Source organism: Crocuta crocuta, unplaced genomic scaffold (genome assembly GCF_008692635.1).
Source record: "Crocuta crocuta isolate KB4526 unplaced genomic scaffold, BGI_CrCroc_1.0 scaffold39, whole genome shotgun sequence".
Classification (NCBI taxonomy): Eukaryota; Metazoa; Chordata; class Mammalia; order Carnivora; family Hyaenidae; genus Crocuta; species Crocuta crocuta.
In genome coordinates, this window is record NW_027533334.1 from 6,457,090 (window position 1) to 6,481,162 (window position 24,073).

The following is a 24,073-nucleotide window of genomic DNA, read 5'->3' on the forward strand; positions in this document are numbered from 1 at the left end:
AATAGCACACCTGTCACTGCCAACATCATGCTTATAGTGCCCTTTTTGGTTTAAAATTTTTTAAATTTATTTTAATTAATTTTCTTTATTTTTATTTAAATTCAAGTTAGTTAACATATAGTGTAATAATGATTTCAGGAGTAGAATTTAGTGACTCATCACTTACGTATAACACCCAGTGCTCATCCCAACAAGTGCCCTCTTTCATACCCACCACCCATTTAGCCCATTCTCCTACCCCACAGCCCTCCAGCAACCTTCAATTTGTTCTCTGTATTAAAGAGTCTCTTATGGTTTTCCTCCCTCTCTGTTTTTATCTTATTTTTCCTTCCCTTACCCTATGTTCATCTTTGTGTTTCTTACATCCCACATATAAGTGCAATCATATGGGATTTGTCTTTCTCTGACTTCTTTAGCTTAGCATAATACACTCTAGTTCCATCTACCTTGTTGCAAATGGCAAGATTTAATTCTTTTTGATTGCCAAGTAGTATTCCATTGTGTGTGTGTGTGTGTGTGTGTGTGTGTACATACTATATACATACTATATCTTCTTTATCCATTCATTAGTTGATGGACAGTTGGGCCCTTTCCATAATTTGGCTACTGATGATACCACTGCTATAAGCATTGGGGTGCATGTGCCCCTTCGAATCAGCAGTTTTGTATCCTTTGGATAAATACCTAGTAGTGCCATTGCTGAGTCATAGGGTAATTCTATTTTTAATTTTTTTAGGAACTTCATAATGTTTTCCAGAGTGGCTGCACCAGTTTGCATTGCCACCAGCACTGCAAAAGGGTTCCCCTTTCTCCACATCCTTGCCAACTTCTGTAGTTTCTTAGGTTGTTAATTTTAGCCATTCTGACAGGTGTGAGGTGGTATCTCAGTGTGGTTTTGATTTGTAGTTCCCTGATGATGAGTGATGTTGAGCATTTTTTCATGTATCAGCCATCTGGAGGGAGGTCTTCTTTGGAAAAGTGTCTGTTCATGGCTTTTGCCCATTTCTTCACTGGAATATTTGTATTTTTGGTGTTGAGTTTGTTAAGTTCTTTATAGATTTTGGATACCAACCCTTAATCCAATATTTCATTTGCAATTATATTGTGTTTTTGAGCCTAAGTCACCTTGTATAGAAGCAGTTCTGGTTTGGAAAGCTTTTATGTCCACCTGCAAATTGAGTTACATACCCATTTTCAGTGTTCTCCTACGATCCTGTGTACACCTCTACTATAGTACTTATTAGCTATCTCATATTGAAGTAATGTGTTCTCTTGCTTCTCCTCCAATAAGATTTAGACATTAAAGAGCAGGTACTATCTTGGGGCTCAGCTGGTATATCGCAGGCATCCAATATAAATTTGATAAATGAGTTAAAGTAGACTTTGAAGCTGTTCCTTTACCTAGAAGTAGAAGTACTCAAGAGTAAATAAAACCTGTATTTATGTATGGTGTATGCATCAATGTCTTAGGTTCCTCAAACCCAAGAGAAATAGAAGATATTGTTTTATAGAAAGATAGCTTTCACATGTCCTCATGTCCTCTCGATCTGAAGTTAAAATGTTACTGAAAGATATACTACCACAATTTTATAAAGTGTTCTAGGAATGCATTAATCATATATTGTTCTGTCTTTCCTCTTCGTTCAGGACTTGTGCCATTCTCATTGTGATGAGTCCATCATTCAGAAGAAGATCATGACTATTATCAACTGCTTTATTAATTCTAGTATTCCACCAGCTTTACAAATTGACATTCCAGTAGAGCAAGCCCAGAAGATTATTGAACACAGGAAGGAGTTAGGACCATATATATTTAGGGAGGCACAGGTAAGAGATCAGCGTATTTTAAAATACGTTAACAATCTAGATATTCTTTTAAAGATTTTGCATTATTCATATTTGGCAAGGTTACAACCTTCCTAATACTGTGATTAATTCAATTTAATTAAAAATATTTTCATATTCCACAGAACATAAGAAACTAGTAACTTACTATTTTGTTGATAATATACAGCAAATGCAATTATTTAAATACTGTCCTTGACTTTCTATGATTATCATTTTTGTTTTTAACTTATAAAACTTCAGCCAATTCTTCCTTCCTTTCCCATCATTTATGTTTCCTTTAGAAAATCTGCTACCACAAATATGTGTAAAATATGTGTGTCCTAAGATTTGTGTATTTTTAAAGATTGGAATATTCACATAGCTCATAAAATAAGTGAGAGAAGATTTAAGTATCCAACCAACATAAAGTACACAAGCTCATGAAAAGAAAATCATGCCTGTTAACCTGCTCAAGTTACTTCATTTTAACATAAATAATAGAAAACAGTGATTTGGTGAACATAATTTATTTGCATTTTTAAAAGCCTTTTAGTGATGTTGTTCTTGAAAAATGATTAAGAAAAATAAATTATAATAGAGGTAATAGGGAAGGCCATGTCATGATTTAAGTGATATGAAACAGAGTTTTAGGATATGATTGCCCTTGAGCATGGAAAAAAGGCCATTATTCTTTAACATTCATTTGTGAGCCAGCTGTGTTCTAAGCCATCTGAGGAACTGAAAATGGACTCATAATCCAAATTATGCATTAAAATAGGTGAAAATATAGAGGAATGATTGAGGAAGTGCTAAAGAGAAATAGAGAAAACATGGTGCCAGAATTGCAGTATCTGTTTGTGAAAAGATCTTAGAGATCACTTAGCGTAGCCTAGGTCTCTGAAAAACTAGGCCAGGGCTTGCCCATCGACATCAAAGACCTTGAGTTTGCAAGTGCATGTCTGGAACTGCTTATACTGGTTGGTTTTGCCATACTGTCTAGGGACTGAAGCCAGCAAACTGTATTAGAGTCCCCTAGTTTATGCATTCTACTTGATTTCCTAAAGTGGAGTCCTAGACATAATTTAGATATGGACTCTGGAGCATCAGAAAGTAAGAGAATCTTTCTATAGAGTCCCCACTCCACCAAACTGATTATTCCTCCTGTGTTTGCTAAGGAAGCTCAGGGAATAGCATTACCTTCTACCCATGTGTGCACACCAGAGGTCTGGTTGCCATCTTTGTCTTCCCTCTCCTTCATTCCCTTACTTCCATGTCTTCAGTCCCTAAAATTTATGCATTGGTCCCCTTGTTTTCTGTCATCCTGTCTACTTTTCTGTGACTCCATGCTATTATCTCAGTTTGCATCTGCAGTATTTCATTGATTACCAAAACTCCCTGCCTGTGGGCCCTTTCAAAACCATTTAACTCACTGCAGATAGAGCCATCTTTTTCAAAATGTATATCAGATCATGTCACTTCTCTGCTTTCAATTTTGGTTACTCCCCACTGTCTTCAGAATTAAAACTCTAAGAGATACCATCTTCATGTCTAGGGATTGAACCCAGCGAACTGTATTGGAGTTCTCTAGTTTATGCGTTCTACTTGATTTCCTAAAATGAGTCCTAGACATACCTTAAATATGGACTCTGAAGCATCAGAATATAAGAGAATCTTTCTAGAGAGCCCTCACCCCACCAAACTGATTATTCCTCCTACGTTTCCTAAGGAAGCTCAGGGAATAGCATCACCTTCTATCCAGGTATGCAAACCAGAGGTCTGGTTGCACATCTCTTACCACTCCCTGCCCTCATCCACCAGTCTTACTGATTTATCTGTAGTTCTACAAAGGACCCTTACTCTCTTCCCTCCTAAGGTTTTTGTGTTACCATCTTCTCTCCCTTGTGCTTCTGCAACATCCTGTATATGTTTCTGTTTATCACACAAAACTGAAAATTACTATTTTTATGCTGGCTTTCCCACTTGATTGTAAGGTGTTTGAGGGCAGGGAATGTTTCTTATTTACCCTGTGGCTCAAATGCCTAGCACAGAATAGGCACTCAATAACATATTTGATCACGTGGATGATTGGCATGAGAAGTGATCTATTGTGACAGAAAGGAGTAAAATCAAATTGGAAACAAGCAAAGTTAAGTGAAATGGCTGCATAGTAGATAAAAAAGCCTATTGCCTGTTCTAATATTGTTATCAGTGTAACCTTTGCCTATCCCCCAGTAGCACCCCTGATAACTTTAAAGCTTTCTTCACTCAACCAAATTTTCACCGGCCCTTTTAACTCATACTAAAGCCATTGCCCATCTCCTGCCAGTGAGCAAAGTAGCTCTATATTTATTACAACATTTTGCTATCTACAGTTTGGTTATCTTTTAAGATTCTCATGGTACAGAGTAATTTTTATGACTAACCCATATGTTATTAACCTAAAATCTTAATTGCAGCTTTTAGGAGTAGAGTAGTTTTATGTCTGCCATTGAAAAATTGTATTCTAATTGAATGACTTTTACTGAAAGATTTTCTAGAGGGAAATAAACATATTTGAGAGCTAGGAATGACTCAGGTTTTGGATAAATAACTGAGAAGTAGGGTCAATAGTTGGTAAATAGAGAAGGAAGAGGAGTATTTGTTTAAGAAGTTCACATAGAAACTACCATGATCCCTTGACATTGGATCAGGAGATTACTTAAAGATATAACAGGTGTCAGTGAAATTTGTTTTAAAGCCTACATTTCATCAAAGAAAGCATCTCTAGCTTTTGTGATCACAATGCCAAGAGGCTACAGAATTCAACGATAAAATTATATTTTAAAAGGAATAAAAATTTTAGAATTGCTAATAATATTCGTGTACAGAAAAGAGGAGTGATGAAACATACCAACCAGTTGAGGACTCTATTGATCACTGCAGCATTTACTTTTTAAAAATTCCTCTTTTCCTCTGAAGAGTTGGCTTGGAGCCTAATGGGATAGTTCAGTATTCTCTAGGGCATTAGGTAAAGGCCATTCCTAGTAACAAGATGTTGGACTTGATCTGATGTGGCAAGTCCTACCTTCTTGGAAGTAACGTATGCCTCTGGAACTAATGGAAATACTTGGCATGGGAATTTGAGCAACAATTCTTATCTCTATAAATATCACAATTAATCACTTAATGTGGAGTGTCCTTGTAGAAAGCCTTGGTCCAGGATACCACCCTGCTTTTTAAATGTTACTTTTCTTGCTCTCACATAAAAGAGATTATATCACTTAAAAGTTACTCAAGGTTTATTTTTAGATCTGCAGCTTTGTTTAAGAGCTTTTCCAGAGGTATTTCCTTTCTCTAAAAGGAAGAAAAAGGGGGCACAGACTCGGTCCTCTTGATGGACTGAATATTTGGAATACTTGCATAAAACAGCAGAGTGTGTGGCAGATCAACTCGTGTATGTTTTAAAAGAAAACATAAATTTCTTATTTAAAAAGACCTAATGGATTCTTTATTAATACAATCAATTGGTTAGGGAAACATAAAGAATAAAGTTACTTTTAAGTATGTGGTGTTTTTTTTTTTAAAGAAAGACTTCTCATTGGTAGTAAAAAACATTGATGATAAGCATGTGCTGAGCTAAACTATGCCAAGATGTCTGGAGACAGTAAGCTGAAGGAGGAAACATGCTGTATATTAAAGATGGAATAGTTAATCCATTATTATGGTGAATTAAGAGTTTAAATTAGTATGTTTGTGTTAATTTGCAATCTGAGACATAGTTTGTTTTTTATACAGATGACAATTTTTGGGGTTCTATTTAAATTTTGGCCTCAGTTTTGTGAGTTTAGGAAGAACTTAACTGATGAAAAAATTATGAGTGTTTTAGAGAGAAGACAAGAATATAATAAACAGAAAAAAAAATTGGCAGTCACAGAAGAGAAATTTGCAAAGGTAAGATGACTCATTTTGAGTTGAATCAGACTTTTAAAAGGTATGTGATATGTTGGAATTTATAGAAGAATTTGGACTGGGGAAAATACAGAGACATTACAGAATACAGATTTTAGTGGCTTTTAAGTCTTTAGTCAGAGGTTTCAGACTTCATTTTGAATTTCTCAAAATACATCTCAAATGTCACCTCTTCATGTGAAAGCTTTCTTGACCCTCCCTAGGAAACACAAGCAGTTAACATCCACGGTAGTAACATTCCTACCTCTCTTGGAGAACACTTCATATTGTCCCATGAATGAGTTTTTGCACCTGTCATCCTCACTGGACTGAGATTCCCAAGGACAGTATTTGTCTTGTGTGTCTGTGTATCATAGCGCTCAGACCAGTGTCCAGCATAGGCTCAACTATTTATTAGTGTTTACTGAGTAAATCAGGAATGAAAACAAAAATGAATGAATGAAAAAAATGTTATGTACTCGTGGGGAAGCATTTTCAGTATTACAATTACAGACTGATACATTGACTGTGAAACTTATAAATATGAATCATAAATTGCCCCGTCTGCCTGTTTGTCTGTCAGTTTGTCCATTTATTCACCCATTCATCTGTCTAACTCTTTATACTTATCTACTTTCTTTGAATTGAAAAAGGGTAACTGCTCATGGCTAATGGATTTTATTTCCTTATAAGCTGACACCTATTCTATTTTAAAAAGAAATTTAAACAGTATCGTAATATGATGAACACTTGTATATACATAGGTCAAAACAAACACTGTTAACATTTTGTCTCATTTGTTTTTTTTCCTCCTTAAAATATTGCAGAAAGAGTAAATACCGTAGAAAGAGCAAACTCTCTTAACCCCAGCTCTGAGTTCTATTACCCTCCCCATCCCCAAGAGCAATCATTAAACTTGGACTATATTCTTCCAGGTCTTTATAAAGTGTTTTCTATGTATATATGATGTCATAAATGTAAATGACTACATTTACTACATAAATGTAGAGGACTGTGGCGGTTCTCAAAAAACTGCCAAACTTCTCCAAAGCTGCAAAACCAGCATGCTCTATTTTGATATTTGTATGGTATATCTTTTTCCATTCCTTTACTTTTTATATCATTGTATTTCAGTTAAGTTTCCTATAAACAGCATACAGTTGGGTCATGGTGATGTTTTTTTAAATCTATTCTGCCAATTTCTGTCTTTTATTTGGTGTGTTTAGTCTCTTTATCTTTAGTGTGATTTTTGATATGCCTGCATTTTATTTCTTGTTTTTAAAATTTTTTTTAAATGTTTGTTTATTTATTTATTGAGAGAGAGAGAGACAGCATGAATGGGGGAGGGACAGAGAGAGGAAAACACAGAATCCGAAGCAGGCTCCATGCTTTGTGCTGACAGCACAGAGCCTGACACGGGGCTTGAACTCATGAACTGTGAGATCATGACCTGAGCTGTAGTTGGATGCGTAACTGACTGAGCCATACAGGCGCCCCATTTCTTGTTTTGATTATTCCCTCTATTTTTCATTTTTTTCTGTTTCCTTTGTCCTGCATTCCTGTGGATTACTTGTATATTTCTTAGAATTTTATTTTGGCATATCTTTGTTTAGATATTTTAGTGGTTGCTTTAGATATTACATTATAGATACATAACTTTTTCCAGTCTATTGGTATTAACATTTTACCAGTTTGAGTAGAGTCTAGAAATCACCCCCCCCCACTTTAGGTCTTTTTCCCTCACTTGTTTATAGTTATTTTAAATATTTCCTCAACATATACTGAGAACCACATCAGACCACATCCCTATTATTGATGGTTGGGGAAAATATAAAACATTTCAAAGTGAGCAGAAAATGGCAGATGATATACATATAAAGCCATCATAAGAATAAAACAGAAAATGAAAACTCTGACATTTTATAATTTTTGCTTCAACCATGAAACATAAATTAGGAAATTCAAAGAGGGAGGAAAAGGCTATTGTATTAACCCATACTTTTGTGGTTTCCATTTTTCTTCCTTCCTGATTTTCCAAGATTTATTATTTTATTCTGTCCTTTCCCTGTAGGTAAGGTATTGTTTTTCACTTACTGCTTTCAAGATTTTTTCTTTGTCTTTGGTTTTCAGAATTTGATTATGATGTGTCTTGTGTGGATTTCTTTGGGTTTATTCTATTTGAGGATTGCTCAGATTCTTGAGTCTATAGGCTTATATCTTTGCTATGTTTTTTGGGGGGAAGATTTATATGCATATTATATGTGTGTGTATACATGTATATTTAAGCCTTTTGATACATATATATGATATATGTGTACCTATTATATACCAGGTGAGTGCATGTATATGGATCAGAAAGAAAGGGTATATAAATAATACATGTATAAATCCCTTACCTATTCAAATTTTTTCTCCCTTGGGTACCTTATAGTTTCATTTTTGAAAGATTTTTGTCTTTTTCTTCAGTCTTCTTTTAAGTTCAGTAAACTCATTTTACAGTTCCTTTTTATATTTTTGGTCTATTTCTGGCCTGAGTTTCTGCATTTATGACTTAGAGTATTGTTTCATGTATACAAATGTTTATATAGGAATATTTAATTAATTTTGGGTGCCTGTGTTATAGTTTTCCCCTGATTCGTGACTGGATTTCTTGGAGAGTACTGTCATCAACTGAAATATGTACAAAGCATCATTTATAATCATAAAAAAATTTAATAGCTTAAGTTTCCAGTAGCAGGCATGGATTACATTATCTGCTATACATAACTTTACTGGACTATTATTTATCTGTTGAAGTGATGATATAGTTTATTTCTTTTTTATCACTCAGGATTTGAGTGCATAAGACAGTTCATTCATTGAAAATGATGATGCATTTTATACATTTCATTATCCACGTATTCAGGTGTACTGTATATTGAATCATAGGCGTACTGGTGAATGACACAAACACCCTCCCCTTTTCATTTCCACTAGAAACATTTTCACAAAATTTTGCATGAAAAGGAAGATTTTAAAAGAGCACATATTGTGTGATTCCATTTGTATGAAATTTATGTAATAAAATATAAATACTAAAATTATAGCTCTATCTATGTCTTTCCCTAATGAGAAGCATGAGTGGATGTTTATGACAAGGTTTACAATGGTTTTTTCCTAGATGCTAGAATTTGGTGGTGATTTTTACATTCTACTTCATAATTTGTCACTCATTTTTAAATATTTTTATATTAGTAGACAAGAAAACTAAAGAGTTCATAAATGATGTCACATTAGTAACATTGACTTGATGAGACCTCAGGTGTGATACTCATCACAAAGTATTTTTTCATCTAATGTTATGACTCACTAGCTGTATGTTTATATTAATAGAGTTTCCCTCCTTTTTTGGAATAACTTAATTTAATATAATTACAGGATGGAAGCAAACAATATGCAAGTTGTTCAGGATCTGCTATTAAAACAGCTATTTTACCTATTGACCCAGTTATAGGCCTACAAGCATATAGTCGACAGGTAAGTAGTACAAGCGTCACAGATAGCACTTCTTTTTTTTTTAAACATTGGATAGTAGAATGCAGTAACGGAGTTATTTTACAGTAGGAGAGGTGTGCTTGTTTGAAAATGAAGGTAAAATTATTCTAGGAGAGATTGGAAGGGAATTCCCTTGAGCCTTCAGGGAATATTAAAGTTTCGTCTGATCCTGGACAATTTAATCATAGAAAATACTTTTTTATATATATGAAGATTTAAGTGGCAGCAGTTGAAATGACTAGCTTATTGAAAGAGAATAAGGCAGATAGGGAACAAGATAGAATACACTTTATTGATGTATTCTTGGGTTAAAAAAAGAAAAAAATTACAATTTTTATGTTTATATTTACATTTAACTTGTACATTAATATTACTTCCCTGAAATTTCATAAGTCATGTCCATTTTTAATGACTTGTGTTTGCATCTTAAGATAATACTAGCTCAAGAAACAATCTTTTCAGCATTTAGGAATGTCAAATAAATTGAGCTGCTCAGCAAAAATAACTGATAGACCATAAAGCAATTATTGAGAGAAAGGAAATGTCAATTTTGTTACAGCATGTATTGAAAAAGGTAATATCTAAAAGTGTATGATATGTAATAATGCCATTGGGAAGAACATTTATTAGCAAATGACTGGCATTAAATTTCAGAAACATGGTATAAAAATAAAGGATTTAGAGATAACAGGCTTCTAATTTTCAATGTCACTTCCAAGTCAGTAGTACCTAGGAGCCTGAAAAAAATCCTGAATTTGCTTTGAGCCTGTTTCCTTGTCTATTAAAAGAAGAAAGGGAGAGAAAAAGGAATTGTTATGGTAATGATCTCCTGTCATATATCTCAAGAGTTTTGTAGGAAACTAAAAAGCTTTGGGAAACCAAAGGCATTTCCTAAATCTAAATTATTATTGTTGTTGCTATTGAAGAGATACATGTTGAATTACTCTAGCAATTGATAGAGTATAATACCCCGCCATTTTGCAAGTGCAGATGCTCTGTATGTGCATTTGTTTCAGATAGATTTGGTACATTTAAGAACTGTAATTAATCCAAATGCAAAACTACCCCCCCCATAAAGGAACTTGGATCTCTCTTGAGCACCTAAATTCATAATCAAATTAAAAATATATAGGTGCATGAATAGCTGTCAAAAACTGTATAAAGCCTTGGCAACATTGATTCACTGAGAAATAGCTACAACTCATATAGTACTAGACACATCATTGAATTGTCCTATTCAATGATCCGTTACTGAAATTTGTTATACTTCAACAAAAGGTTTAAATGAAGAGGCCCATATAAGCCATCCTAACTTCAATTTATTTCCTGGGGCAAACATTTCCAAAATTAACTTTGAAAATTGTCTTATTCTAGCCAAGCTGGTGCTACTCCAAGTACATAGAAGCCTTAGAACAGGAAAGGATTCTTCTTAAAATTCAGGAAGAGCTGGAAAAAAAATTATTTACAGGTAATTGTTGCTTTCTGTGTACAGAACTTCTTTGTTACCTTTTATCACAGAATAACTCTAGAGGACATAGCCGATGATCACTTCACAGCTTTCCTTATTTCTCTTCTTTTTGTACAGCCACACCATCTGTTACAAATTTTAAGTCTACTGCTTCGGCTACATCTTTGAAAAAGACCGTATCTTCCTACAACATCCAGAGTGAGTTTTCAGTGACAGTCTCTCTGCAGTCTTTCTTCCTTGTTAATGTTCAGTCTCTCATGTGGCTGTTCAGCTTAGAAGAGAGTAGGAAGGGAGCAAGACTGACTCCCTCCCAGCTGTTCTGATCCACAAGTTTGGAGAATTTCAGTGTGTGTGTGTGTGTGTGTGTGTGTGTGTGTTTATCCATGTGTGTATTCTTTCTCTTTCTGTGTTTTTTTTTCTCTTCTGTTGAGAACCTAATACTCTATCCCATTTTCAGAGTGACAGTACTCATGTGGGTGTATAATCTGCTGCTGCTAGATACAAGGTAAGTCATAGACTGAAAGTTGTTCAGTACGATCCATGTCCCTCTAACACACACACTCATGCACATACACAGTTGCACACATACAAAGCATACACAACACACACACACACACACACACACACACACACACACATGCACAAACACAAAACACACACCACACACACACACACACACACACACACACACACACACACACACACACTGCTAACAAATTGATGGTAGGAGCGAGCACCTTGCCTGCCCTCTAAGTGGCACAATCTCCTGAAAAGGAAAGCTTCTAGGGAATGATCATTTATTGCTTCTATTCATTCCCCATCTCTTCTTGCACAAAGAACCATGAAAGAATAGTCTGTAGCTCAGTTTCCCAAGTTTTCCCAAGCTGAGTTTTTCCAAGCTCCATTTCCCCACGTTGGGAATATAAGAAGGAACTAAAAAAAAAAAACTGAAAATCAAGCCAGGTCCTTCTTTCTTGCAGATGCTGGTGGGATTATATGATTTTGATTGGATACTAATGTTAGAGGTTAACAATGTTTTTACCAAATGGTATAGTAGTATAATGTAGAGTACATGTGCCCCATGGACTCAAGGACCCAGTAAAAGTCATGTTTCTCTTATCTTCTGTCTTACTGCTTAGCTTTTTGTTTCCAAAAATCTTCTTTGTGGTTTTTGGTTTTCTGGTTCTTGGGAGGGTTTGATGAGCTGGCCTTTATGTTCTGAGCCTGCTTATACTTTGTCTCTTTTGGTTTACCCTGGTCACTGCACCCTTCTGCAAGTTCCCCAGCCTCTTAGGCCACCCTCACAGCACCCCAACATGTAGGGTTTGCTGACATATCTGTTCATTTTTTAAATCCTTATTACAACTCTTTGTACGTTTTTTGTTTGTTTTAGATTTACATTTCATAGCTGCTTATGTTGTCAACCATTTATTTTTCTTTTGCAGGAATTCTCTAGACCAAATTTAACTGATGTGGAAGCCCAAGTGATTTCTGGATGGCCTGCATTAGAGCAAGGCTACCATCTAAATAAAGTTTGGCATGTTGTACTCTCATAGTTTTAAAATGACAGCTATTCTATGCACATTACAAAAATGGCCATAAAATTTTTTAAAAACCCGCTTAGAATAAAATGACTTGTATCTACATTAGAAGAACCAAAATATTTTGCTAATCACAGAACTTAAGAAAGTATCATGTTATGTTCCTCAAGTAATCTTTCAACAAATATTCCTTGAGCATTTACTATATTTGGTTAGCAGACACATTCAGCAAGTGGTTAGGGGCAAATATTCCTAGCAATAAATTGACCCAAAACATAAAGTGCAGTGACTTGTGAACCTTATCCGTATCCTCAACTCTCTAAAGGAGCCATGTATTAAAGCAGTGGTTCTCAGATGCAGACTTCATTTGTTGATCATTTATTTATGTTTGCGTAAGGCTCACTTGTGACATTTGCCAGCAGTACAGATGCCTGGGCTCACTCTCTGAGAGTCTGATTCAGTAGCTCTTCGGCAGAACCCACGAATCTCCCTCTTGAACAGACATCCTAGGTGATACTGATAACAGATATTCCACGGGCCACTCTTTGAGATGAACTTTTAGGGTAAAAGAGAAGAGCTTTAAAAGGTAAAATCCCTCGTATTAACTGGAGTTACACTTACATCAGAGAGAGCCCGGGCATACAGCCTCCTGACCTCTTCCCCAGAGGAAAAGGAGGTGTCAGAAATGACCTGAGAGAGGGAAACTTCACCAGCTATAGGCCTCAGGTCTCAGAAGCTCCAAAGAAAATGACCTGGATTCCCGGATTGGAAGCATTGGACTTCTACTCTCACACAGTCCCTGAAAGTATTTTCAAAGTAGGAATTGCTATTCCTGGTTCTTGAAGAGTCACACATTGTAAAGGAGGAAAGCATCAGGAGGCTTCAGAAAAATTGTTCCTCTAAAGCAGTGGTTTGGGCACTTGTTACAGCATTGGAACCCTGTGGTTTCCTCTGTTTCCACCCTGCTTCACATCCCATAGTGGCTGTGAAGTTTGTAACTGTTCCCTGGGCATTGCACTTACTCTTTTCTTTTCTTTTCTTTTCTTTTCTTTTCTTTTCTTTTCTTTTCTTTTCTTTTCTTTTCTTTTCTTTTTTCTCTTTTCTTTTTCTTTTCAGTGATTTTCTCTTTTTCTGCCTTCTCTCTCTCTCTTTTAAAAATTTTTTAAAATGTTTTATTTATTTTTGAAAGAGAGAGAGAGAGCACAAGCACGGGAGAGGCAGAGAGAGAGGGAGACAGAGAGTCTGAAACAGGCTCCAGGCTCTCTGAGCTGTCAGTGCAGAGCCTGTGCGGGGCTGGAACTCATGAACCACAAGATCATGACCTGAGCCAAAGTCAGATGCTTAACTGACTGAGACACCCAGGTGCCCCTTCCCTTGGTTTTAATTGAGCATTTTATGTGACTCCATTTTCTCTCCTCTCTTAGCATATCAATTACACTTCCTTTATAAGTTTTATGATATGTTGCTTTAGAGTTTGCAATATACATTTACAACTAATAAAAGCCTGCTTTCAAGTAACTCTGTCCCACTTCATGGGTAGTTCAGTAGCTCATGTCCACCTCCTCTCTCCTGCCCTTTATGACTTTGCTGCCAACTATTTCACTTACTCATGAGCTATAATCGCAGAATGCGTTCTTGCTATTATTATTTTAAACTGTTTCTGTTAAGTCAGTTAAGAATAAGATAAAATATTATTTTGTTTTCACTTATTCCTTCTCTAATGCTCTTCCCTTCTTTCTGTTGATCTAAGTTTCTGACCTTTATTATTTTCCTTCTCTCAGAAGAGCTTCTTTTATCATTTCTTGCAAGGCAGGTCTACTGGAGATAGATTCTCTCCATATTTATATGCCTTAGGAAGTCTTTATTTTCCCTTCACTTTTGAAGGGTCATTTCACTGTATACAGAATTCTAGGTTAATGGTTTTTATTCTTGCAACCCTTCATATATTTTGCTCTACTCTCTTTTTGCTTGCATGTTTTCTGAAGAGAAGTCAAATATAATTCTTATTTTGTTCCTCTGGCTTCTTTTAAGACTCTCTCTGTGATTTTCTGCCATTTATATATGGTGTGTCTAGGTGAACATTATATGGTATGTGCCCTGCTTGTGTTCTCTGAGCTTCCTAGATCAGTGGTTTGGTGTCTGTCATTTTGGAAAAATCTGGCATTATTCCTTTAAATATTTCTTCTGTTTCTTCATCTTTGTTCTCCTTCTGGTATTTCCATTGCACACATTATACCTTTTGTAACTGTCCCAAAGTTCTTGGATATTCTGTTCTTTTACATTTTTTTTTCTCTTTGCCTTTCAGTTTTGGAATTTTCTATTGACCTTTCTTCAAGCTCACTGATTCTTTCCTTAGCTGTGTCTAGTCTGTTGGTAAGCCCATAAAAGGCATTCTTCATATCTATTGCAATGTTTTCAGTTTCTAGCATTTCCTTTTGATTTTTTCTTAGAACTTCTATCTCTCTGCTTATGTGACCCATCTAGTCTGTGTGTTAGCCACTTTTTTTTATTTGATCTCTTAGCATATTGATCATTTTAAATTTCTGGTCTGATAATTCCAAAATCTCTGCCATATCTGAGTCTGGTTCTTGTGCTTGCTTTAATGTTCTCAAACCTTTTTTTCTTGCCTTTTAGCATGCTTTGTATTATTTTTTTTTTAAAGCAAGATATGATAAATGGAACTGAGGTTACATGGGCATTTAGTGTGAGGTTTTATGTTTATCTGGCTAGGAATTAGGCTATATTTACTGTTTGCTGTGGCTATTGTGTTAGAGGCTGAAATTTCCTGTATGTCCTTGTTAATTGTCCTCTAGGTTTCCCTAGAGACTCCTTAATAGGATCCAAGGCTTGCAGTTTTTTTGGCTGCAATCACAGTTATTACACCAGAACCCTATTGATGTGGTAAAGTGTGGGAGGAAGGGAAGTGTTTTACATTCTGATGGTTAGAAGGCAGCCTTTTAGTGAGACTAAGTTGAGTATGTCCCTTCTCCCAGATAGTTTAGGCTTTAGTAAAACTCCAGTCCATTAGGCTCTGGTAAATAGTTTCTCTAGAGGGCAGGCCTTGTTAGGAAGAAGAGAAAGAACTCCAGGTATATTCCAAAATGGTTGCTTTACCATTCCCCCTACCAGAAGCAGGAAGGGATTTTTCTCTGACCTTTGCAGTGAGAACCTGGTGGAGATCCTGGAAGTAAAACGCAAGAATGTGGGCACCCCAAACCCCCAAAACAGGGCCCTTTGTAGCTTTTAACTCTCAAGCTGGTCTACACTGAACCTGGAAGAAGTCACCAATTACAACTTAAAGTATTTCTACTGAAATTAGCTCCAGCTTCTGGCTTCTGCTCCTGGTAAGGTGTGATTCTCTGTAACTGTCTGTTTCTCCAGCTCTAGGGGCAGCAGTTTGCCCTGTTACCACATTCTTTGAAATGTCCAAGAAGAGTTGTGGATTTTCAGGCTAGTTAATTGTGAGGACGGTGGTGGTGACTTCTAAGCTCCTTAACATGTTGGATGGGACCCTGAAGATTGACACCAGTATTTTAAAGTATTCTGTAATCTGTTTTATTAAAATAAAATTAAGAAAAGTTAAATTATTAGTTTAAGTTTGTATTGTGTTATATATATATATAACTAATCTCAATTTTTTGGCACTAAAGGCAATTTTCTTACATTATCATGCTCTGACTGTGGTTCTTCTTGTGACTACCACTTCTAACTCTGGTTCTACTGATTCTTCTTAACATCTCTTCATCCATCTCCTCCTTCTCCTGCCCCCATTGGATGACTGTTTTATTCTAGATTCTTATCACCTTGAATCTGAGACCTAATTAGTATCTCTTTCTCCTGCCTGGTCACTCTCCAACTGTGTTAGGAGTAATTTTTATAAAATCATACCTTCTTATGAAATTATCTTGCCTAAAGCCTTCATCAAGATGACTAGTAAACCTGTTATTGATAAAATAGAAGTTTTTTAAAAAGTTTATTTAGTTTTGAGGGAGGGAGGGAGAGAGAGAGAGTGGGCACCCTCATGAATAGGGGAGGGGCAGAGAAAGAGGGAGAGAGAGAGAATCCTAAGTAGCCTCTGTGCTGTCAGCGCAAAGCCAGACTGTGGGCTCAGTCTCACAAATTGTGAGATCATGACCTGAGCTGAAATGGAGAGTCTAATGCTTAACTGACTGAGCCACCCAGGCATCCTATCATTTATATTTTTATAATTATAAATACACAGTGATGTCACAATTTCATGTAAAGTATATAATCTCTGTTCCATGTATATCATTTTTCATATTTATGAAAATATACCTATATGTCACCATGTCTTTCAGAGAAGAAATTAATACTTATTAAACCACATTAAATCACTTAAATTACTTCAAGTCTGGGTTTCTCACCCTTAGCACTACTGACATTTTAGGCCAGCTAATTCTTTGTTATGGCGGGCTGTTCGGTGCAATGTTGGATATTGAACAGTATCCCTGGCCTTGACCCCCTGGAGGCCAGTAGCACCTCCCCAGTTGTGACAACCCAAAATATTTCCAGATATTACCAAGTCATACCTGGTTGAGAACCACTGCTTTAGACTTTGGAACATTTTTGTGTTTAATTTTTTGATCTCTACTTATAGTGAAACCTTTAAATTCTAGTTTCCCACCATATCCTCTTTTATTTTATTTTTTAAAAAATATTTTTATTTATTTCTAGGAGAGAGAGAGAGACAGCGTGAGCAGGGGAGGGTCAGAGAGAGAGGGAGTCACAGACTGAAACAGCCTCCAGGCTCTGAGCTGGCAGTCAGCACAGAGCCCGACGTGGGGCTCGAACCCACGAACCACGAGATCATGACCTAAGCGAAAGTCAGACGCCCAACCGACTAAGCCACCCAGGCACCCCACCATATCCTCTTTTAAAAGAGTATTATAGACCTAGCCCTATAACACTACCAATAATGCTTTCTAACTGATGACTCATTTGTTTTGGTGAGTACTTTACATCCACTTGAGTAATTTCTCATCTTTTACATTATGTTTGGAAGTGTAATGCCTAAAGGAAATTCTCAGCCAATATTTGTTGAACTAACAAAACTTAAAATAAATTCCTTACTTATATTTAATGTAACATATATTTTAGGTAATCTTAAAAGTATCCTTAAATCTGACTTAGGTTTGTATGAATAAATAAATTAATTCTAATTCTGCTATATGTTTATATCTGATGTGCTTCTTGATTTTGAGTTGAGTTCTCATAAAAAAACAGCTTACTTTTGGAAGAGATCTAGGTTTTATTTATTTATTAATATAATTTATTGTCAAGTTGGCTAACACACAGTGTATACGGTGTGCTTTTGGTTTTGGGGATATATTCCCATGATTCATTGCTTACATACAACCCTAGTGCTCATCCCAGCAAGTGCCCTTCTCAATGCCATCACCCATTTTCCTCTCTCCCCCACCTCCCATCAACCCTCAGTTTGTTCTCTGAATTTAAGAGTCTTTTATGATTTGCCTCCCTCCCTCTCTGTAACTATTTTTTTCCCTTTCCCTTCCCACATGGTCTTCTATTAAGTTTCTCCAGTTCCACATGTAAGTCAAAACATATGATATCTGTCTTGATATATGTCTATGATATATCTCTGACTTATTTCACTTAGCATAATACCCTCCAGTTCTATCCACATTGCTGCAAATGGCATGATTTCATTCTTTCTCATTGCCAAGTAGTAGTCCATTGTATAGATAAACCACATCTTCTTTATCCATTTGTCAGCTGATGGACATTTAGGCTTTTTCCATAATTTGGCTATTGTTGAAAGCAGTGCTATAAACATTAGGGTACATGGTGCCTCTATGAATCAGCATTCCTGTATCCTTTGGATAAATTCCTACTAGTGCTATTGCTGGATCTTAGGATAGCTCTGTTTTTAATTTTTTGAGGAACCTTTACACTGTTTTCCAGAGTGGCTGCATCAGTTACCCAAAGCAATCTACACATTCAGTGCAATCCCAATCAAAATTGCATTGGCATTCTTCTCAAAGCTAGAACAAACAGTCCTAAAATTTGTATGGAACCACAAGAGACCGTGAATAGCCAAAGAAGTGTCAAAAAAGAAAACCAAAGCAGAGGAATCACAATCCCAGACTTTAGCCTGTACTACAAAGCTATAATCATCAAGACAGTATGATATTGGCACAAAACCGGACACATAGACCAATGGAATAGAATAGAGAACTGAGAATTGGACTGAGAATGTATGGCCACCTAATCTTTGACAAGCAGAAAGAGTATCCAGTGGAAAAAAGACCGTCTCTTTAGCAAATGGTGCTGGGAGAACTGGATGGCAACATACAAAAGAATGAAACTAGACCACTTTCTTACACAGTACACAAAAATAAGCTCAAAATGGATGAAAGACCTGAATGTGAGACAGGAAACCATCAAAACCCTAGAGGAGAAAATAGGAGACTTAGATTTTAAAACACACAAACTTCAAAACATGGTAAAATTGACTTCATACATTTTTAATGTTATTGTTTGGGGTGAACAAATATATTTTGAAATAAAAATAATAGTGAAATAATCCAAAAGTAATTTGGCCAGTTGAGTCAGATTTCAGCTTGTGTACATTACTTCCTAATAAATAAATTTAGTATTAAAGATATAACTTAATTCATGTTATATTTCTTAAATTTGTAGTGTTATCATTTGTCATATAATTGAAAATTATAAGTACATTAACTGTGAATAATTGTGGGGTTTTTTCTTAATTATCATGCTGTTTTAAAAATTACAGTGGAGTCGTCTGGGTGGGTCAATCGGTTAGGTGTCCGACTTCGGCTCAGGTCACGATCTCATGATTCATGGGTTTGAGCCCCGCGTCGGGCTCTGTGCTGACAGCTAGCTCAGAGCCTGGAGCCTGTTTCAGATTCTGTGCCTCCCTCTCTCTCTGACGCTCACCTGCTCATGCTGTCTCTCTCTCAGAAATAAATAAAACATTAAAAAAAATTTTAAATTACAGTGAAATTTATACTTCAAAAAATTTCTCACTTGGTGTATATCCAATGATTCGGTAGAATTTGATTCTAATCTTTGATCTGTAACTGCCTTTTTGATTTTAGGCCATTTATTTTACTTCTTTGAGTCTGAGTTTACTTATGAATATAGAGCAACGGGTCCTCTTAAAAATTTTAGCTCTAATATGATTTTATGCTACCAGGAGGCTACTGCCATAACAAAAACCTAAAATGTGAAATCCATTAAGCAGTCAGTTTTTGGATACAAGGAAACAGATTGAAGGTGAGAAAGCTGGTGAGGTTTGTAATGTCATGGCAAAATATCTGGTGAAGCTCTTCTGATAACTTGGAAAACAGATCATGTGCCTATAGTGCCCATAGCTTTCTAAAAGAAGTGATCCAAAAAAAGATAGATTGCTGTATTTATGGGTTGGTTGGTCTTTGTTGATTTTAGCTAGGTACCACGAGCAATATATCAGGCAAGATATAGTGATACCTAGCTAAGTAGAAATGGAAGCTAAGGGAGTCACATTCTCTGACTGTGGCTTAGAATTAAAATTAATATAAAATATAATAACTTGGACCCTCAAAGTTGGAAAGGTCAGTTGCAACTCTGCCCCACTAAGCAGAGCCTTTGGTCAATGCCCTTTCAAAAGTTACTCATTAAGACTTTTCATCTGAACAGTACTGACCCTGTAACAAAGGTCAAGATAGAGGTATTGCCTTCTAATTTAGCCTGTTGTTTTATGTGACCTTAAAATAGCCACCATTAAAATAACAGGGAAATGTGCTAAGCATAGAAGTGAATAAATAAAATAAGGGAGTTGGCAGACTTAAGAACTGAGACCAGAAGACATTTTGACATGGAACCAACTGGTAGTAAATAGACTGAAAGCTTACTAAATTTTGATGGAATTGTATTCTCAACAAAACCACAAGCCTGGCCTGAAAATGCCTGTAATTTTTCAATCTATAAAACAACCACCAGGCCCCCAAACTTGCATCATCAGAAAAGCAAGCTATGAAAATTGTACAACCTCCAAGAGGCCCACTTTCCAATGCCAGCCTTAAATGCTGCCTAGAGGATAATAGATAAGGAAAATTTATTTCAGAAGACAAAGCCAGGGACCCGGGAGGACTAGGGGAAATGACGTTTCTCCCACGGAGTAGAGTCAGAATCCAACAAAGTATCTTAGTTTAGGCTGCTTTAATAGAACACCTTAGACTGGGTGGCTTATAAACAGCAGAAAGTTGTTTCTCACACTTCTGGATGCTAGAGGTCTAAGATCAAGAAGACCCCAGCAGTTTTTGGTGTCTGGTGAGAACCCTCTTCTTGGGTCATAGATGGCTGTCTTCTCATTGTGTGCTCACATGGTAGAAGGGAGAAGGGAGCACTTTGGGGGTATCTTTCATAAGGACACAAATCTCACTCGTTAGGGTTCTACTCTCAGGACCAATCACCTGCCCAAAGTCCTATCTCCTGTACTATCACATCGGCCATTAGGATTTCAATAGAAGAACTTGCCAAGGAACATAAAAATTCACTCCATTACCCAAGGTGTTTTTACAGTTCCTGCCAAGAAGATGAATTGTGACTTCATCTCTATTGTAATTTCTGTTCTGATAATTGTAGTTTCAAAGCATCATAATTGTAGTTTCTGTTCTCACCTCTGGTTTATATGTCAACATGATCCTATTAGCTTTCTACCTTGTAAGTACTGTCAAAATTTCTGGTCCTCTGACAGGTTCCTTTTTCATCCTCAATACTGTTAAACATTCATTCTTTTTGGTCTTCTTTATTGTATCTGTGGGATTTTTAGAAATGGGTTATAAAGTATATGCTTAGTTTTGGCATATCAAATTTGGTGTTTTTAGCAACTTAAAAAACTGCATTGCTAAATAGGGTGGGACTTCTAGAATGGCTAAATGAGAAGTTCAGCAAATTATCTCACCAAAAAGAAGTCACAAAACTAGACAACATTGTCCAATCCAATTCTAGAAATTGAAAAGATATACAACAGGTAGTGTTTATTCAAGAAAAACTCCTAACCTTGTTAGGAACAATTGGGACACCGTAACTTAAAGGGCTTCATTTAGGGCTGTTTTCATTCCCTCCATCCTGCTCTATGATGTAGTAGTTCTACAAGGGTGGTGGAAGCCATAAGGACCAGCAGTTTTGCTTTAAGAGGGGGCTCATTTGATTTTTGGAACATGGAAAAACTCATGCCCAGAAGTTTTTTTCAAACCAGTAGGAGAGTCTGGAGCACCTGGGTGTCTCAGTCAGCTAAGTGTCTGACTGTTGATCTTGGCTCAGGTCATGATCTCATGGTTCATGGGTTTGAACCCCACAGGTCACAGATAGACTGAGTTCCTGCCCACTGACTGGAGCAAGCAACATACTAACAAGACCAGCTACAAATGAGAGAGGCATAGTGGTCATTGTAAACCTTTCACATATCCCTAGCGGTTTGAAAGCTAGTAGGCTCACTCAGGGTTGCACACACATTCAATAGAAATCAGAGAGAACCTGTCTACTCATAGCTTGTTTAATTAATATGAGTTATGTTTACCCCGAAAGTAAAAGTTGGGGCAGTCTTATAGACTGCATAAACTTTGATTGCAGTCCCTCAACCATACATCGATGCATCAGCAAAGAATGAAAACCTTCCTAGCTCAACAAGTATTTCAGTGCAACTTCTGACAAATCATTGGCTGCTCACTAAATGGTGCTAATCCATAGGTGACTCTCAGGAAGCTGGCTTTAAAGCAAAAGCAAGAGTTTTTTTTAAAACGTTTATTTTTGAGAGACTGAAACAGCATGAGTGGGAGAGGGGCAGAGAGAGAGGGGAGACACAGAATCTGAAGCAGGCTTCAGGCTCTGCACTGTCAGTACTGAGCCTGATGTGGGGCTTGCACTCACAAATTGTGAGATCATGACCTGAACCAAAGTCAGGTGCTCAACTGACTGAGCCACCCAGGTGCCACAATAATATTTTTTTTAATGACAGAGACATAAGCAACTGCACGCTATAGAGGAATCTCTGTAAAATTAGCTCAAGCAAGTCACTAAACAAATAAACAAAAGTAACAACAACCTCCTGAAATGGATGGTGAATCCAGAATCCAAATTTTCAAATGTCAAAATTTCAACAAAAATTTATAGACATGTAAAGAAATATGGAGATATAACCCATACACAGGAAGAAATATGGTCAGTAGAAACTGGGTGAGGACCCACGTGTTAGAACTTGCAGACAAAGGCTTTAAATTGGCTGTTATAAACATGCTAAAATAAATAAAGGAAACTTTAAATAATCCAAGAAAGAATGCTGACAATAATTAGAGAATATCAGTAAAAAAATAAAGAATTTTAAACAAATGGAAATTCTGGGATTGGAAAGAACAGTAACTGAAATTTTAAAATTTACCAGGAGGCTTTAACAGCAGATCTGAGCTGGCAGAGGAAAGAATCAGTGAACTTGGAGATCAATAAAGATTAGCCAATCTGAAGAACAGAAAGAAAAAAATGAAAATAAAAAAGGATCCTCAGGAAATGTGGAACACCACCAAGCACATAGCATATGCATTAAAGGAGCCACAGAAAGAAAAGAGAGAAAGACAAGGTAAAAAAAATTAAGAAAGAGAAGCCAAAAACATCCCAAAACTAATAGAAAACACTAATCTTCATATCCAAGGATCTCAAAAGCACATTAGATGCAAGAATGGTTTAAAATCCAAAAGTCATTTAGTATATCCTGTATTAAAAAAGGATAAAGCCACATGATCATTTCAATAGACAAAGAAGCCCTAGACAAAACCCAACATCTATTTTAATAATAACTGTCAACAAATTGAGGGGAAAAAAAGGAAACTTAAAGATCATCTACAAAAAACCCTAGCATTATACTTAATAATGAAAAACTAAAAGCTTTCCTCTTAAGACTGGAACCAAAGCAAGGACATCTACCCTTCCCAACTCTTTTTATCATTATGGTAGAGAGTCTAGTCATTACAATCAGGCAAGAAAAAAACGCGTTCAGACTGGAGAGGGAAAAGTAAAACTGGCTTTATTTGCAGAGGGCATGATTCTGTGTGTAGAACATTCTAAGGAGTCCAGAAATTCAGCAATGTTGCAGAATTCATGATTGATATACAAAATCAATTGTATTTCCCTGTACTAGAAATAAAGAAACTAAAACAGGCACAACGAACACATTTTATATGGATAAAATACTTATGAATATCAACAAAAGAAGTGTAAGAATCATACATTGAAAACTGTATGACATTGCTGGGAGAAAGTAAAGACCTAACTAAATGGAGATGTGGAGTTAAAATGGCAGAATAGTAGGGGGACCCTATGATTGCCTCATCCCTCGAACACAGCTAGATAAATACCAAATCATTCTGAACACCCAAAAAATCGATCTGAGGACTGAGAGAACAAATTTCACAGACATAGGGAGAAAAGAGGCCACATCACAGAAGGTAGGAAGTTCAGAGACATGATTTGGGAGAGAAAAGAATCGAAAGTACTAAGGTGGGAAGGGAGCCTTGATCATGGAGAGAGGTGAGGGAGCAAGAGAGAGAAAGAGCATGCACGTGAGCACTGCACATGGGATTGCACAAGAAAAACATTTCACCAAAACCATTGACTGGGAAAATGAGAGGGGGTGATTATTTTAAATTCATACAAGCAGTGAAGCTCAAAGACTGAAGTTTTAGAAGTCTGCCCTGTGGAGGGTGTGGAGCCTGATGGGCATAGAGATACTCCTGTG

General features: G+C 36.4%; 1 protein-coding gene across 1 annotated transcript in view; it reads left to right on the plus strand.

Moving 5' to 3' along the window:
* Window positions 1-12,656, plus strand: part of RGS22 (regulator of G protein signaling 22) — a 104,810-nt gene extending 92,154 nt beyond the window's left edge. Inside the window, exons 19-25 of the mRNA XM_077748218.1 lie at window positions 1,648-1,827; window positions 5,602-5,757; window positions 9,172-9,270; window positions 10,663-10,756; window positions 10,874-10,954; window positions 11,214-11,261; window positions 12,202-12,656. Of these exons, the coding sequence (XP_077604344.1) occupies window positions 1,648-1,827; window positions 5,602-5,757; window positions 9,172-9,270; window positions 10,663-10,756; window positions 10,874-10,954; window positions 11,214-11,218 (615 nt within the window). The 3' untranslated portion in view covers window positions 11,219-11,261; window positions 12,202-12,656. The remainder of the gene's footprint in view (window positions 1-1,647; window positions 1,828-5,601; window positions 5,758-9,171; window positions 9,271-10,662; window positions 10,757-10,873; window positions 10,955-11,213; window positions 11,262-12,201) is intronic.
* The last annotated feature ends 11,417 nt before the right edge of the window (window positions 12,657-24,073 follow it).